The sequence below is a fragment of the Azolla caroliniana genome, unplaced genomic scaffold, assembly GCF_043228905.1.
Source record: "Azolla caroliniana isolate FFs.n. ecotype wild unplaced genomic scaffold, voAzoCaro1.0.p SCAF_11, whole genome shotgun sequence".
Taxonomy (NCBI): domain Eukaryota; kingdom Viridiplantae; phylum Streptophyta; class Polypodiopsida; order Salviniales; family Salviniaceae; genus Azolla; species Azolla caroliniana.
The window spans coordinates 2,278,533-2,297,210 of NW_028230446.1; the positions used below are offsets into that span (position 1 = coordinate 2,278,533).

The 18,678-nt window shown below is 40.0% G+C and overlaps 1 protein-coding gene and 1 long non-coding RNA gene across 3 annotated transcripts; both read left to right on the forward strand.

Moving 5' to 3' along the window:
- Nucleotides 1-6,318: 6,318 nt before the first annotated feature.
- On the forward strand, nt 6,319-8,706 carry LOC147857562 (tubulin beta-1 chain-like). Its single transcript, XM_087327539.1, has 3 exons — nt 6,319-6,755; nt 7,470-7,739; nt 7,853-8,706. The coding sequence occupies exons 1-3, from the start codon at nt 6,362-6,364 to the stop codon at nt 8,527-8,529; spliced, it is 1,341 nt and encodes a 446-aa protein (XP_087183665.1). The 5' UTR covers nt 6,319-6,361; the 3' UTR covers nt 8,530-8,706.
- Nucleotides 8,707-10,895: 2,189 nt separating this feature from the next.
- LOC147857563 (uncharacterized) lies at nt 10,896-16,628 on the forward strand. Of its 2 annotated transcripts, none has more exons than XR_015530507.1 (3): nt 10,896-11,446; nt 13,437-13,671; nt 15,882-16,628. It is a non-coding gene; the product is annotated as an uncharacterized LOC147857563 (long non-coding RNA). The 2 variants fall into 2 exon arrangements; XR_015530506.1 differs by having other exon boundaries at nt 13,446-13,671.
- The last annotated feature ends 2,050 nt before the right edge of the window (nt 16,629-18,678 follow it).

Genomic DNA, 18,678 nt, shown 5'->3' on the forward strand with positions numbered 1-18,678 from the left:
CCTTAAATTGTATCCGTTGTTGACAACCACCTTTGCCCGGTTCGCGGTCGATAGGGTATATGCTGGTCTGAATCCTCGGCCTAATGATATTGATGGGAGGCATAACTCCATCGATTTATTCACGTGTTTTAGTGTGGTGCACATGGATCCTACACAAATACCCACATCTCAATGAAGATCAATTGAGCTCGATTCAAGCCTCTTACTAATGCACAACGTCGATATCTGACGAAGAGTGTTAGAGAAAAGAGAATAGAAGAGAAGAAGAGAGAAGCAAACACTAAAATTTACTATTATCATGAGAATACAAACTCCTTACATCGTAAACACAACCACACACCAAATATCTATTATTAACCTAGTCCATAATATTCACTCTTTGTTCTCCTCCTACTAAGACTCTTCTTGTCTCACTTCTTCTAAATTCAATCATTCTTCTTCTTCTTTTCTTTCTATTTATATTTAAGAATGATTTCCTCTTTTTTAAGTTTCTAGTGGCGTTCTCGATAGGCTAGTGTAGTTTTTTAATAGATATACTTTAGTCTATGTGAGGTGTTCAAGATATTATAATATATCTTAAATATAGACCTAGTTATCCTATTTGACATCGACTTATGTTGAGAATCAAGCTCAACTTGGTCTAGTGTGTGAATTCACCTTGAGAGTGAATAGACACTCCAACGGTCAAGAGTCACCATTAAGTCACCTCTTTGTATTCTAGCATTTAGTATGAGTCATAAAATCATATTCTATGACACATAACTTATGAGCTTTCACATTCCCCATGCTCCATGAGCCTTGTAGTTAATGAAGAGAGAGGGTGATTATATAGAGCACCCTCCTCCCACCTTGTATTGTGTTGAGTCCTTCTCATTTGTTAATATACTTTTACCTTGCGTATTCTCTGTGTATTATTCCTTGTCTCTCTCACTCACTCACTCACTCTCTCTCATATACACACACACACAGTTCACACCTATTCCGCTACACAAGAATCATACCCGATTCTTTACAACTTACTTTTTCTATCACCATTTCTTCTCTGCAACTCCAATATTAACATACAAGATATTATATGTGTTGGAAAGGAATCATCAATCCACTAGAAAAGTAATATACTGAAATACACAACTTTGATGCACATAAAAAAACAATGTGCACAAATTTAACATGGAAACCCTAAAGTGGGTAAAAAAATCACGGAGAACGGAGCTTCGTTATATAGTGGATATACAACGATGAAATCAGAGTACAACACTCTCTACACATAGTAAACAACCTCGAAAGATTCTTGGTGTATGTTGTTCTGATCACAACCATGGCACCACTCACTCACGCTCCCTCACCCTCTTCTCTCTTCTCTCTCGCTTTACACAACAGAGGCACCCACACACACATATATAACATGTTCTTTTGCCCTATATGTATTTATACTAATACACAGAATGGGCTATTTACAATCATGGCCATTATTATTATCCAATAATAATAATAATAATAGCCTTAATAATCAACTGACTCATTCGTCGACTGTCGAGTCGGTCCGACTAGTCGGCCTGGTCATCGACCATCCGGTTGGCCCGACTAGCCAACTCTCTCTAAGTCGACTCCTCAATTGTCAGCTCTTATCCAATCAGTTGACTCCTCCCATTAGAGGGACATATTCCTAACAAACTCCCCCTTCACTCCTATGGGGAGGAGTCCGTTATTCCTGTCCTCTGTCGATAGACTCTAAGTCGGTCCATCGGTAGGTTCTTTGTCAGCATGTCAAATCCGTTGTCGTCAAATCTTCACGAGGGTAAACTCTCCTTCTTCAACTTTCTCCCGTAGCCAGTTATACCTTCTCTATATATGCTTGGTCCGGGAGTGGTATGCAACATTCTTGGCTAGATGTATGACACTCTGGCTGTCACAATGAAACAATAAATCCTTTTGCTTCATCCCTAACTCGATGAGAAAGTTTCTCATCCAAATCAACTCCTTCTCGGCCTCTACCGCTACCATGTACTCTGCCTTTGTGGTCGACAAGGCCACAGGCTTCTGCAGTCGTGACTACCACGACATTGCTCCCCTTGCATAGGTCATCACATACCCTGACGTGGATCGGTTGGAGTCTACATCCCCCAACATGTCTGAGTCAGTAAACCCTTCGAACATGGGTTTTCTGACACCATACTTAAGACACACACCCGAGGTGCCTTTTAAATACCTGAGTATCCATTTCATTGCTGCCCAATGTTCTCGTCCTGGATTACTCATGTATCGGCTTATTGTTCCCACAACAAATGCTATGTCTCGTCTCGTATAGATCATAACATACATTAAGCTGCCGATTGCGAAGGCATATGGTATTTTCCTCATCTTAACCTTTTCTTTCTCCCCTCTTGGGCATTGCTTTGCATTTAACTTGCAGTTAGTCGGTAACACATAGCCAACTGGCGTTGCTTCCGACATGTTGAATCTTTCTGGGATCTTAGTCACGTATTTCTCTTGTGACAACCTTAACACTTTCTTAGTTCTATCTCGAACTATGTGCATCCCTAATATCTGTTTAGCCGGTCCAAGATCTTTCATTGCAAACAATTTGCCTAGAGCTTTCTTCAAGCTTTCGATCTTACTTGTATCTTGACCGACTATCAACATGTCATCTACATATAACAAGAGAATCAAGAAGTCACCTTCATCGTACCTTTTGACGAACACACAATGATCAACTTGTGTTTTCTGTCTATTCTATACACCCAACTTGTAAATCGAGTTTTATCAAGTTTCTCATTAGGGAGAGAGCTTCCTATTTGCACATTCATGTTGTTGGTGGTGATCGTTTCTCTTTGTCTCGTTTGGATCTTTGAGATCCACGAAAAGTGGTGGAGCTCTACTATCTATACACAATAGTTATACAATCATAATACAATACCAATGACAGACATGTATGAGTCAATTCTCGTTGAATGATGATGTCAACATGCAACACAACACAATCGTGTAGAGTAACAAATGGATGATTAATTAGGCTTCTTTGATACGATGTAAAGAGCTAGAGATTATATGTCTATGTAGGATAGAGTGTAGATATGCCCAAATAGATCAAGATATAAGAGAGAGAGAGAGAGAGAGAGAGAGAGAGAGAGTTATACACAAAAGATAATAGCTTGTATTGGGCAAAATGCTAGAATGCTATAGTAATAATTTATTATAATTCGCATGTAAATCAATTATGTAACCGACACTTCAGATGCAAGTAACATAGAAGTGATGACCAATCTCGTTATGATGGGAGTGAGTGGGAAATCTAAAGTATCCACTTCACTCGATACAAAGCCATATATGGTTCATAAAGTAGATGGTGGATTTAAAACACACACATGCCCATAGGAGTGTGTGTTTTACACACAAGGTGTATGGTTGGGCTTCTCATCTCAACAAAGAAAACCAATCGGACATAAGTAAGCATCAATTTTTACATATCATGCAATTGTTGCATGTTTGGGACCATAAGAAAGAATGATGAAGACAACAAAGAACATGTTCCTTTCATGGAATAATATATCTTTCAGGATGGTTCATGGGTTTTTTTCCCTCTGAAGATAGACAAATCCATACCTTGTACTTCAAGAGTCAAAAGTAAAGCAAAAGAAAGCTACTAGCACGGAAAAGCTTGCGAGATGAACAACGTGGGAGAATGTTTCATGATAATTGACATCATGAATTTGATTGAGAGTAGAGTTAATGAACAATAGTCCATATTCATTACATTCTTCCATTTAGCATGACTGTATGAAGATATTTGACAAGACATTTTGAAAGTCTTGAAGTTTGAATGCTTTGAATATAACATAGAAACATCTATAATAAGCTGCAATAAGTTATTATGATATATGAAACCCATAGGAACCACAATCATCATCACCCTCAACAATGTTACAAGGAATAGGATGGTGGTGGCCATGTTATTCAACATATATGAACGGGAAAATCATCAAAGGTAAAAGAATTTCTACCAAAGCGAGACCAAAGAGTCTTATTTGTGTGGGTGCATTATGTGAATGGAAGTGCCATACACAAATTAGGATAATCATAAAACTAGAAAAAGGGACGAAACAAGTTTGGGACCCAACAAACTTTCTCGAAATATGGCATCTTGACTTACAATCGAAGCAAATGATTGGGGATCATAAAAAAAGCACAACATATTGAATTGGCAGCTTTTTTGCTACAACTCAAGGGTTCTCTTCAAATTAAGCAAAGGTTCAAATGGAAGCATATAATCCAATGTCTGTAGTTGGAAGGCAAATTTCCACATGCTTGGCATCAACTATGCACACTCCCATTAAGTGACATGTCATTTTATTGCTTCAAATCAACTTCTTGCCTCTAACCTTGATTCAATGATCGAAATGCTATAAAGTTATCATCTTGAAACAAAGAAACTTCTATTCATTGTACCATAGCATTAACACAATGTAAATTAATTAGAGAGGACAATCCAACCCACAATAATGATCTGATCAAAGGTCATGCTTTGATGATATCACAATAACATCATTGTCAAAGCTTACGATTTTCTTGAATTTCATTATAACTCAGCGCATTTAGTACTTGTACTATGCATGCCTTCAAGATCAAGCATGTGACTTAGTATTAGGAATTTGTCAAAAGTTGAAGTGACAAACATTTAATGAAATTCTAAAGACCTCCCTTCCATGAACAAAGACACAAAAAAGAAAGCCCATATGTTCTCGAGTACCTATCAACTATTGGGGGGCATGATATTGTTAGATCGATGTGCTTCATAATATAGTTATTTTAGAGAAAGCAGACTACTTAGCCTTCGTATGCCAGGGGGAGACGTAAATAAATAGATTGGAAAGTGGAGTTTGATATTATTAAAGTTAGAGTATGCATAGATTGTCCTCTTTCCAATATCACTTTTCTTCTAACTTTAGGTTGTTGCACGCCACGAATCCTGCCACTTCAATTGTTGTCAGCATTCATGTCCGTGTTTGTGTGAAAGCAATGAATAACATCCTGATTCTTCAGAGCCACGTTTCTCTTTCTGTAGGCATCGTCCAAAATAACAATAAAAAAGAGACGTCGACGTTATTTGCATAAATGTTCACATTTTTCGTTTGAGCGAAAATAAAGCTAGGCTGAGGTTATGGGAGGGATCATATAACTTTCCCTTCAATATATCTGCATGCAGCTTTCCTCGAGGATGGTGAAAGGAATTTGTCGTATGCCCTTCGTTTTAAAGCAAATGGAAGCACATTTCAAGTTTATAAATGGGATGTGCTTTTTGTAAATAACATTAAGAACGATTATTCCTAACGCACATTAAGCTACAGGGGATGGGGCTATATCTCCATTCCCTTCCCTTTTTGTATAACAAGTGCTCCAAAAGGGTGGCTACACTATCCGAGATGAATACATACAGATACGGGGGGGGGGGGGGGTAGTAGGTATGTATGTGTTATTATTTACAAATAAGTGTACGCATGTGCATGTGCACTCACTCGTGTGTTCTATCTACCTACCCCCATTGAACTTGAATCCACTTTGCATCTGGAAAAGCAACAAAAAAAAAACAAACAAACTCGGTTACCGTGCACATTTACGGAAAATTTCCGGAGACGATTATTCACAGACATACTACGGGGCCGAATACATGAATGTCCGGGCCGAATACATACATACATACATACATACATACAGACATACTACGGGGTCCTTCTAACGAATGTATGTCCGGGCCGAATACATACTACGCGGCCCGGGTGTGTTCCAGATGCTTCTCTCGAATGTCCGGGTCCTATGGCTCAAATGGCCGCTCAATATATTGGCCTCTCTATGGACGCCAAATCTCTCTCTCTCTCTAGAGAGAGAGCGGGAAAATCAGCGCCTATTTCAAAAGCCCGAAGAAAAGGCGGGAAAATGTTGGGTGGCCGTTGCGTCGCTGTGGGCCCCACTCGGCCCCTCCACAGCCGTCCGATTCAGGCGAGCCCCCATGGACGGCCCAGATTATGTCTCTCAGATTGGGAAGCCTGCTACTCCCTTTCTTCTTCTTCTTTCTTTTTTGCCCTAGCCGTTTCTGCATTGATTAAGCCTATAAATCCACTTACACAGCCATTTTTTCTCCCCTTCGAGCTCCGCCATAGCCCCCATTCTCCATCCTCGAAACCCTAATTTCTTCACTCCCCGCCTTCCTCTCTTGTGTTTTATCCCTTCCCAAAGGTAAACACCTAATTTCGCCCTTCAATCCATTGCCTGCTTCTGGCTCCCTCTGCGGTAGCTTGATATCTCCTTCGAAAAACTCGACTCGTGCTTCACTCCTCTCTCTCTCTCTCTCTCTCTCTCTCCCAAAATGCGTGAGATTCTTCATGTCCAGGGTGGCCAATGCGGCAACCAAATCGGCGCCAAGTTCTGGGAGGTGGTCTGCACAGAGCACGGGATTGACCCCACAGGAAGCTACCAGGGAGATGCAGACATTCAGCTGGAGCGAGTGAACGTGTACTACAACGAGGCGAGCTGTGGGAGGTATGTCCCACGAGCGGTGCTCATGGATCTCGAGCCTGGGACTATGGACAGTGTCCGAAGCGGTCCTTACGGACAAATCTTTCGCCCTGATAACTTCGTCTTCGGGCAGTCTGGTGCAGGAAACAACTGGGCCAAAGGCCACTATACAGAAGGTGCTGAGCTCATCGATTCCGTTCTAGATGTCGTTCGTAAGGAGGCCGAGAACTGCGACTGTCTTCAAGGTAATTTTTCTTCACCGTCATTTGTCATCCTTCGACACAGATATTCTCGTCGTTCATATCCTTCCCATACAGATGACTGTACATTTCGATTCATGTTTGTCATATTGCAGCTTCCAGATTACCGAGATATTTTTCTTTTTAGCTCCTATTTTTTGCTAAAACCGTCTTTATGGTCTGATTCAGCTTCAGTTTTCTCATTCCGAGGTTTTTTTAGCTGCATTTAGAGTAGTTATGAGAGTTTTAGTTCAGATTTAAATGCATTTCAGCTATCTGGGAGTTGCAGATTTCTATATCCTAGTGACCTTATATTTGTCCAAATCTATATCTCTAGTGCTTCGGGTTTGTGTCTTATACAGATCTAGGTCGTACGTGTTGACGTACATCTGGCTCGCTTCGAGCTTCTGTTGACGTAGATCTGGTTCTGTTCTTGCTTCTGTTGTTGTACATCTGGCTATCTTGGAGCTTCTGTTGACGTAGATCTGGCTCTCTTCTTGCTTCTACTGTCGTACATCTGGCTCTTCTCGAGCTTCTGTTGACATAGAACTGGCTCTCTTCGAGCTTCTGTTGACGTAGATCTGGCTCTCTTGGAGCTTCTATTGACGTAGATCTGGTTCTCTTCGAGCTTCTGTCGACGTAGATCAGGGTGTGGTCCGGCCTCTGTTGACGTAGATCATGGTGATTGATGGAGGCTTCTCTGATGATGTGTTGACGCAGGCTTTCAAGTCTGCCATTCTCTTGGAGGAGGAACCGGATCTGGGATGGGGACGCTGCTCATCTCTAAAATCAGGGAGGAATATCCCGACAGGATGATGATGACATTCTCTGTGTTCCCGTCCCCTAAGGTTTCGGACACCGTCGTGGAGCCGTACAACGCAACTCTGTCTGTGCATCAGCTTGTCGAGAATGCAGACGAATGCATGGTGTTGGACAATGAAGCTCTCTACGACATTTGCTTCCGAACCCTAAAACTCGTTACACCCACCTGTAAGTCGACAATCTGCCTCTTCCTTCCCTTAAATCGTTACATTACTCTCAATTGCGTTCTGCTTGCGTGTTTCTTTTCATGTTTCTGATGGTGCTTGATCGATTTTCTGCAGTTGGAGACCTGAACCATCTCATCTCTGCGACGATGAGTGGGGTTACCTGCTGCCTGAGGTTTCCTGGCCAGTTGAACTCTGATCTCCGAAAGCTTGCAGTGAATCTCATCCCGTTCCCGCGCCTCCATTTCTTCATGGTTGGATTTGCGCCTCTCACGTCTCGGGGATCTCAGCAGTACAGATCCCTCACAGTACCTGAGCTGACACAGCAGATGTGGGATGCCAAGAACATGATGTGTGCTGCAGATCCTCGCCATGGCCGCTACCTTACTGCATCTGCCATGTTCAGAGGCAAGATGTCCACCAAGGAAGTAGATGAGCAGCTCATCAACGTGCAGAACAAGAACTCCTCCTACTTCGTCGAGTGGATCCCTAATAACGTGAAATCCAGCGTCTGCGACATACCTCCTGTTGGCTTGAAGATGGCCTGCACCTTCATCGGCAACTCCACCTCCATCCAGGAGATGTTCAGGCGTGTCAGTGACCAGTTTACTGCCATGTTCCGCAGGAAGGCTTTCTTGCATTGGTACACAGGTGAGGGCATGGACGAGATGGAGTTCACCGAAGCAGAGAGCAACATGAACGATCTGGTTTCTGAGTACCAGCAATACCAGGATGCTACTGCAGAACCTGAAGGGGAGTATGATGATGAAGAAGGATATGATGAAGCAGCTTAGGGTTTGATAGGCCTGTGTTTTTCTGCTCTAAATCTGTCTCTGTGTGTTTTTCTTATTTAGAACTATGTTGCTTCTGCTTCTTCTTCTACTAAGACTGGCATCTGTGCTACAAACATCTATGATCTTCATCTTCACCACATATTATTAGTATACCTTGCTTTGTATCTTCCCATCTTCTGCTAGATCTAGGTTTCTGTCTGCATCGAATCGGTTTGCTTCCATTTGTGCTGCTCCTTGCAGCCATCAGGTGTTTCAAGTTTGTATGGTTCCTGTTTTACAAGCCACTGATAATTCAGAGAAAGCTCAATCGATTATGATAATGTGTTGTCACCGATTTACCTATTGTGGTGTTATGGATAATCTTGCTTTTTTATCAATTATATGTTTAATCTATCTATGGTAGCCAAATTTATAGGTTATTTGATTTTATCGATAGCTCATTATATCAATTTTTATTATTTGATTTGATGGATTAAATTAATCATGTCATGGAGCTAATTGATGAAAGCAAATTACTGCGAGCTTATAAAAGCAGTTCCAAGTTTAGCAATCTAAATTAATTGCAGTCCCCTAAATTACTCTAATCCTAAATTAATCTAAAAGCAATATTAGAACTAGATTGTTTATCTTGCAATATTAATTGAAGTTCCTAAATTAATCTAAAAGCAGTTCGAAGATTAGCAATCTAACTTACTGAGAACTTGGTTAATATTGTGTTTTAATTGCATGTTGTACTCAAACCATCCATATTCCAAACATTTCTACACACAGAATCAATCAATCAATAATCCAAACATTTTTACACACATAATCTACACACGTGCATAATCAATCAATTTAGATTGCTTATCTTGCAATATTAATTGAAGTTATGCTTGGATTAGCAATATTAATTGAAGTTCCTAAATTAATCTAAAAGCAGTTCGAAGATTAGCAATCTAACTTACCGAGAACTTGGTTAATATTGTGTTTTAATTGCATGTTGTACTCAAACCATCCATATTCCAAACATTTCTACACACACAGAATCAATCAATCAATAATCCAAACATTTTTACACACATAATCTATCAATCAATAATCCAAACATTTCTACACACGCGCGCATAATCAATCAATCAATAATCCAAACATTTCTACACTATCGCTGAATCAAATGACATTGCACATGCATTTTATTCACTACATCACATTACCTTGCATATAGGGTGCATTTTTAAGTGCACTAGGTTAAAAACACCACCATGATGAGCATGGCAAGAGGCCATCTTACATATCAAATCTTGCAAACCTTCATTGACAACGCCATTAAACCCATCTTCCTTAGTTCAAGTCTCGTATGGTCCCCCTCACATCTTTCATATAAAAACAATCTATGCAAAAATAATGCGCACACACATGTGCTTCACCCTTCTTGGTGGACATCTGAGTATGATACGTAAATTATCATTCATGTCTAACAAGTCATCATACTTTTTGCAGGTTACATTGTTGAGTATGGGGTAAGTAAAGTGACATTTCATCCTCCACATTGGTTTTGATTCCATATAACCTCGCATATCTTTAAATTTTGGTGATGACGTCATAATGCAACTTAAGAAATGTGAAGGCCCTTTGAGAGCCAAGGATCATGGGGGTAATGAGATGCTATTGGATTCATTCTGGCATTTGTTTTTTACCTTGCGTTGGGGCCAACTTGAGGAGTTAACATTTGTAGTGTAATATTTGAATTTTGACATTGTCTAACATCTTGCCACTTCATCCTTACTACATCTGGTAATCTATCCTTGGATATCAAATACTTCATAGCATCACTTCTTCCGAGCTCCAACAAATAGGTATTTGAAAAATTCCCTACCTCTTAAACCGGTTCATAATGTCAAGCACACAGGCGAACTAGACGATCTAGCTCTTATTAGTTTTTGTGTACCTTAGGTCTTTTATTCTCCAGCTCTTAAACCAGTTCATAATGTCGAGCACACAGACGAACTAGAAGATCTGGCTCTTATTAGTTGTGTGTACCTTGTGCCCCTATTATGTTCCAAGCTTGTTCTTGCAAACTTTTTGCGGATATGCTTGTTAGGTTCGACGATCCTAAAGGACAAGGAGAAGGGTGTGTTCACACGGATGGGCTTCTCGAGCGAGCCGAGCAAGAAACCGAAGCGGAGCCTCTGGGAGCTCATCAGGTCCCAAGGGAGAAAAAGAGATGGCAAAGGAATGAAAGGAAGAAAAAAGCTTTTGAAGAGCAAAGCTAAATTTAGAGAAGAACTGCTATCTATATGTGGCTATGGGGTTCTCTATCAAGCAATCCAGGTGAGTAAATCCTGAATGAAAGAGAAAAGCAAGAAGAAAAAGAAAGAAAGAAGAAAATAGCAAGAGAAAGCACCCACAAGAAGAAGAAGAAGAAGAAGAAGCAGGAGCAGACTAAAAAAGAAGAAGAAAAAGATCGGAGACGTAACGTTGAGACGAAAGAAGACCCAAGATCTCTGTTTTCCCTGAGGAAAGGCTTGACTTTTTTTAAATCTTTGGGCACATATGTTAAGCATATGCAACAAGAAGCCATGGGCATCACCATTGTTTGTTTTCTCATCATTGCATGTTGTTGTGAAAGGAAACTTGTGTCAAGGTTTATGATGAGGGCGCCGATTATGAGGTATCCCTGCACTCCTCTCAGGCTTAGGATGGCAGTGTTGATGTAAGATACCGATGATTGGATCCTTGTGCTACGACCAAAGAAGCTTGTTTTGGTAGAGCTTCTCCTATGGAACATGCTGGATGTTGTGACCGCATACAACAAGGTGGGACCGTTAACTTATATGAGGGAAGTACGGGCGCTGTGATCCCAATGGTGATTCCTATGGTGGCAATTATGTTCAAAGGCAAATCCTAACGCCAAAAATTGATTAAGAGACATCTGGTAAGACATTTGTTTTCAAGAACTAGACCCATGTGTTGCTTATAATGAATTGTTTCTAGAATTGGCGATTGGCCCATCATTTTCTCAATGAAGGTCTCTTAGAGAGATTGTATTATTCGTGAAGATGCAAATTATCCAAATACGTAGGAGACTCTTGGAAGTGACAAAAATAGCTCGAAAGGAAACCCTATTGGATGAAACTTTCATGTATTAAAAAATTGCTTGGGTGATGGTGGAAATAGCTTGAAAGAAATTTTTAACACATGAAACAATGGGCAAGAAAGCAGTCCTAGAGATGTGGATGGTAGTAAGCTTAATCAGGCATGGCCAATGATGGGGATGCATCATTGTGGATATAGCCAATAAATAAAATCAGTGATAGTGGAGGAGGTCAGAAAAAAATCTCTAGTGGTCATCTAAACATAAACAAAAACAAGTGCTTCACATCAGCCATGGAATGTGGACATAGAAACTAAATTGCATCTACTTAACCCTACAGCTGTCCATACTATTCTGAACGAAGGCTGGTTATTTAGGTATAGTTAATACTCGGCTATGAAAATCATCTTACTTGATACTTTAAAGAGTAAGATTTTTGCAATTTAGAGATATTAAGGTTGATCAGGTAGAGGCAATTTCACAATGGAAGGATAAAGGAAACAAAAGCTATGGATGAATGTCTGGTGAAGATGAGTTTAATGGTAACGATGAAGTCAATGCTTTTCTTTGGATCAAGGGAACGCTGAGATGATTACCAACATGAATGCCAACATGAGATGAGATTAAAGCTCCAAGAGAAGAATCTTAAGCATATGAAATGGAAAGAGAGTTTCTTATCAAATTGAGAATATAAAGTAGTTTGTTGAATCATAATTATTCTCCATACAAGTAAATTTAGACAGAATATGGAATTAATACAAGAAAAGGCAAAGAAGACACGATTGATGTGCATAACACAAAGCATTTGGAAGAGATAAGAAAGGTGTCTAAGTTGCAAAACATGACAAAGATGATTGAAAAGAAGTTTTCAGGATCATCAATAGAAGAAGATTTTTTCTGATGTGATGGAGTTTGTTGATTAATAGATCAGAGAGAACCTTGAGGACATGAATGTGGCCTTCGTATGCAAATAATACATTTTTTGGGTGGGCAATCTAAATGATGTATTTAGTATCCTTAGAATTCTATCAAACGGAAATGATGAATACAATGAAGAAAGATGGCGAAGAAGATGAACACAAGTAATGATAGTGATAATAATAAGGATGGGAAGATGAGAACTCATCTTATAGTTCACTTCTTCGTCGCCACTGGTTCAAATCCACTATGGCATTGCCCTTTCCATCTCATTCTTGTCTCTTGTGTTTGCTTTCTTGCATCCCATCTATCTTTATCTTTATATGATCTGTTCATAGCCTGTTGTGTATTCTTCTTCTCCATCCTCTTGCCCATATTTCACAGGGTACATTGATATTGCTCTCAAGCGCTTTCTCATTTCGGTGATCCAGAGTTGGTACCAGCCCTTTCACATGCTTTGATGCTCCAAACTTGGTTTTGGGTCTTTTCACATGCTATAGTGCTATGTACTTGATCCTTGGCTATTTCACGTCACAAGGTGCTTCAAGATTGTTTCCAAGCCTTTTCTCATTTTTAGGTACCTTTGTTTTGTTCATAGCCTTTTGACATGCTCCAATGTTCTACTCGTAATCGGGGGCCCTCACAATGCTCCTTGAGATTGTACATGAGTTTTTGTTCATTTCCATAGACTAAATCTATTGATAAAGATGATGTTAATATTAATGGTTCTTTGATTCCACCATCATTTTGTACCACTTCTTGCCATCTCTATTTTGAGGTTGATGTCAATATGATGTTTGTCACTACTAGCAGCTAGCATCCATGATCATCTTTGGTCCTTGTTTCCATACACTATCTCTAAGTTTCTATTGCTCTTGTTTTCTTATGCCACTGCTAAGCTGCAGTCCTTCAGGGTTTCCAGGTAAGCTCCCTTGGAAGAATCGTCAATGTGTGTTGGCCCGGTTAGAATTGCCATGAATGGTAGTGACTAGGTAATGCTCAACTTCCGGTGGCAACCAAGGCTTCAAGAGCTATCTGCAAGGTGCTCATTTGAGTCTCTCGCTCTCACCCGCAATGACATGGCACAATGGACCTCCTAGGGTGGGATGCTGCCAAAAACACTCACTCTCACTCTCACATAAGTGAAGGTATAAAAACACTAATAATTGCTTCATTAGAGACTTCTTGGATTATAATTGGTTGCTTGTTCACCAACTGAATGTTACATTCTATCTTTAATCACACATTGATATCCCTCTAAATAGATTACTATAATAGGAACAACTTAGCAACCACCATTGTGGCAACAACCTCTTTATCATACGAGGATGGCATGTAAACATGGCCAGCCCAAGGCTACTGCGTGCCTTATTTCCTAAGCTTAAATGGTGAGTCACCATCAGAATAAGTGAGTGTCTGCATTTTCTCTATACATTTATTGCTAGCTCTGAGTGACTGACATTCTTCGACCTATATTGGGCAGGTCTTCACCCTCCTAATGTTAAGCTGGCATCTTGTGGTTGCATACTTTGTGTTGCCATGGGCTATAGAGCTATCACAGATGAGAAAATACTCGGTGATCCAATTGCGTAATCCGTACTCTCAAAGGATGGAAGAAAATATTGGAAACAGCTATTCCTATAGCCCAAGAAAGAAAGAAAGAAAGAACATATATTAATGCCTTTAAAGAGGCCAAAATGCCTATAAGACCAAACAAGAGATTACATGTTAAAATGTTGTCTTGTCTTTGAGAACAACAAACCAAAATAAATGTAACTAAGTAAAAAAGTAAATAGAAATAGAATCTCGTGATAAATACATGTAAGATTCTTGAGTCAGGTATATTATAATTTTTGTCTTCAAACCATCTCTATCATAGGTCGGTCCAGAATGGAGAGGTCTTTGAAGCAATGGAAGCACGTTGAGGGCGGGAGGCCATTATTTGTCAATGACAAGTGTGGTGAGATCATGGTTTGTGAGGCCGAGGCTGAGGCCTACGTGAACAACAAATTGTTATGCCCGATCTATTGTAACCTCTTTGAAATGTCCTAGTTGGGAACCCATTTGTGTAGCCCTTGATTGACGGGTAGCATGAGTAGGAGTGATGGGGCTAAGGAAAGTTGTGATTGTTCTTTGTTGATGAGCTTGTGTGGCTGTATTGTTGTCCTAACAACTTCTCCCATGTCTCTTGACTTCTAGCAAGAAAAGCCTTGGGCACCATTGATCTTCATATTCCATTAGTTGTTGTATTGGGCCGAAGCATGACTAAAAGAGACAATGGTATCTCCATCTTATTTCATATTATGATGACAAACATAGTGTTGTTCAGATTCCACTCCTTGGATGACACAATTGGCAAGTTCTTTCTTCTAGAGGTATATGTGCATATTTGCCATGACAAAGAAAAGTTATCTAGCTTAGAAATTGTGTTGCAATATCAGAACTGATTATGGCTGACCTAGAACACTTGACTTCTAAAAGGAAGTGAAATTTGGGAGCTATATGAACATGCCTATTATTGGGTGTGTGCTAATGTGGAGTTGGAGGAAGAAACATTATGATGAATGGATAAACCATGAAGTCTCTCTAGCCAACCAACCAAGTGTGAAAGCAATGATAAGGATAATGAAAATCAATGTATGCGTACTAATGGTAAAGGAGGTAGAACTAACATCACTCTACCAAAGTATCACAGGAAGAGGAATGTGTGTGACATGGGGTCTCCTCGCCATCACATCATCACGGGAAGAGAAGTTTGTAGAGACACTAAATAGGGGAGCAAGGAAGAGCAATAAAGAGAGTAAACAAGGAGAGGCTAGAAGGCATTTTAGTTTCCAGAGTAAATTCATAGCTCAAGGAAAATTCAAACACATTTACATCAGAATTGATGCTCCTATTCTGCCATGATGTTTTGCAATTACATGGCCTCCAAGGTGCATTCCATTGTTACACGTAGATCTTCTTTGTGATAATTTTGCTCGATGTATCTCTTGAGATAACCATGTTCCATGCTTCTCTGGAGGTATTTCTCAATAGATACTTCTTTCGAGGCAAAATTGAGTGGATGTGTTTAAAACAAGAAGTGTCTCAAAAGACGCATGCACTTGACGTATCTCGACAGAAGCATCGGCAAATAATTGTCTCAAAAGAAGAGTCTTCTTGGAACAATATAAGGTCTTAACTACAATGGAGAAGTGCGCCTTGGAGGTCAATTTAATTGTTGAAACGTCTTGGTGAAACTGGAACACTTGAGTATTATGTATTCTTCTGAATTTCTGTAAAAACTAAGCTATGAGAGGTACTACTACAAGCTAACATGTCTTCAATGTCTTTCATGTCTCCCTTATCCTCTTTACAGGGTCTATGGATGCTTCTCTTCTCATGATGATTGGATGACGAGGACACCCCCTGCCATGCATACAAGTTTACATGCCCTCTTCCATTGATGTTTAAACCATTTGATAGCACATGGTCATCGTCACTTCTTTACTGCTTCATCTTTAGTATGTATGCACTGATTTTCATGCCATCACTATCCTTTCTTTTCATTGCTTTCAAAGTTGTTTGGTTGAGTAAGAAGACCTTGTATTTGTCCATAGCTTCTGGGGTTTGTTTCTCCATCTCCGTGTTTTCCTATACTCAAGACTTGGCATGTTTGGGTGGTTCCCAACCTCCACTAACCTTGGTTTGGAATTGAGATTTTGGGTCAGCCATGATGGGTTTCAAAATTGCACTGTTTCAAAGTTACTTTTCTGTTGAGGTGGTTGGACTAGTTGTCTCGGTCTTGCTCCATTTCTCAAGAGAAAGGAGTATGCAATTGGGTCACTAAATTGTTTTGTTGTTTGGTCAATTGTGTGTGAGAAAACGTGTGTACGGGCTTGGCAACAAACTAACCTTTAGGAGAATGAAGAGCCACAATAAAGGATTGGGAACATGCATGCTTTTGCTATGCTCTCCCATTTCCATGGCCATTATTGGTTAAGGCTACTCATCTCCCATTACAGATACGAATTGCATAGCTAAGGCGTATCAAAGTAGTAGTGATTGGAATTTATATTGAAGGTTGGTTGGTGAGTGACATGATGTTATGACAACGTTTAACAATTGTATCTGGGTGTCCTCATGAGAATAGAACATGGTGAGCGATGATCTCCATGATATGCTAATGGTATGGCCCACGTGTCTTATATCCTGGTTCTCTCAGACTCTGCAACATGTTGTCAGTGCAGGTAAGGAGCTATAGAAGAAATCAATGATATGCTATTGTCATTGCATCTTGCATGCTAGTATAAGGGTTGATTCTCTATGTTCATGGGTCATTGGCCAAATTGGCCAAATTGTCATGGGTCACTTTTCTTCATCATTTATCAAATGATGGTGGAGTTCACATAAAGGTAATATAATTCTCTCCGGTGTGGTTCAAAGCTGGGACCTACACAAAACGTTCCTTGATTTTGATATCTCCTTCATGTAATTTGCAAAATCATCCAGCTCTAGGTATGCGAAGTGCCCTTCCTGCCTTGATCTCTAGTTGGTGACAAGAAACTCTGAGTTGTCCTATTTCTTTGTGAGCACAATGGGTCATCTAGATATTCATGTACCTTGGTCTCTATATCTATTCTTCCTCTTAAAAAGTTCATGAAGTGAACTCTGTAGTAAGCCATCTTTGTGAGAAATGGATCCTGTGGTGTGAGCCAAAGCTCTTTAGATACAGATCCGCCATAAATCTTGCTGCAGTACTTAGTTCCTTTCATCATTTTGATGTGGTGTACATATCCAAAGGGTGTCAAGTTCTTGAACTTGGGCTCATTGTTGTTGAACCATGTCATTAGTTGTCCTATTTCTTTGTGAGCACAATGGGTCATCTAGATATTCATGTACCTTGGTCTCTATATCTATTCTTCCTCTTAAAAAGTTCATGAAGTGAACTTTGTAGTAAGCCATCTTTGTGAGAAATGGATCCTGTGGTGTGAGCCAAACTCTTTGTGAGTACCATGATCTATCTATGTGTTGTATTATCGCCATTTGCTTTGATGCTTCAAACAGCTTGCTTGTAATTTTTTGAGGAATAGAAAAATGAGAAAGCACATTTGTTCAATAATATACATTAGTATTCACTAAGGAGGGAGAAAATACAGAGATCGCTCATATTTACATGAGAAAGCTCCTCTGGCCGTTGGGCTAACTAGCTCTTGGAGCTGACTAGCCATTATAACTTTTAATCATTCTCAACACTCCCCCTCAAGATGGGCGAAAAATGTCTAGTAAGCCCATCTTGTCACACAATCTAGTAAGACTTACTGGCCCAAGTCCCGTTGTAAGACAATCTGCTACTTGATGTTTAGTAGAAACATGACTCAATTTTAATATTCCATTATCAAGCTTCTCCTTGATGTGCTTGGTCCTATCATGCTGTACCGGATTGTTGGTAATGCTGATTGCTGACTTACTGTCACACGGCATCATCTGATTTTCTTGATTCACCTTTAGTTCTACTAGGAGAGTTCTCAGCCATAACATCTTCGCAACTCCTACATCAATAGCTCTATACTCGGCTTCGGCTGTTGACCTTGCTACTATTGTCTGTTTCTTACTCTTCCAAGAGACCATATTGCCCCCAACAAACATGCAGTATCCTGATGTGGATTTCCTATCATCAACACAACTGGTCCAATCAGAATCACAATAGCCTTCAATGTTAAAATGACCATGTTTTCTAAAGATCAATCCCTTCCCCGGGGCATCTTTGAGATATCTCAGAATATGGTACACTGCATCCATATGATCTTTCCTCAGATCATGCATGTAGTGACTTACCACACTTACTACAAATGAAATATTTGAACTGGTGTGAGTCAAATAAATCAGCCGACCTACCAATCTTTGATACCTTTCACGATCAACTTTCTCTCATGCAAGTTCAGTTAACTTGATCTTTTGGTCGATTGGAGAAGCTTCGGGCCTACAACTCAACATTCCAGTTTTTGTGAGAAGATCTAATACATATTTTCGCTGAGATAGAACAACTCCTTCTGCTCCACGAGCTACCTCAATTCCAAGAAAGTATCATAGCAATCCTAGATCCTTCACCTCAAACTCTTTACCCAATTGCACCTTCAATTGAGCAATTTCTCCTTCACCGTTACCCATCATAA

Excerpts from the sequence above, each read along its gene's own strand:
- LOC147857562 (XM_087327539.1), top strand. The coding sequence starts at position 6,362 with ATGCGTGAGATTCTTCATGTCCAGGGTGGCCAATGCGGCAACCAAATC. Across the intron at positions 6,756-7,469 it reads GAACTGCGACTGTCTTCAAG|GCTTTCAAGTCTGCCATTCT; the intron begins GTAATTTTTCTT and ends GTGTTGACGCAG. Across the intron at positions 7,740-7,852 it reads AAAACTCGTTACACCCACCT|TTGGAGACCTGAACCATCTC; the intron begins GTAAGTCGACAA and ends GATTTTCTGCAG.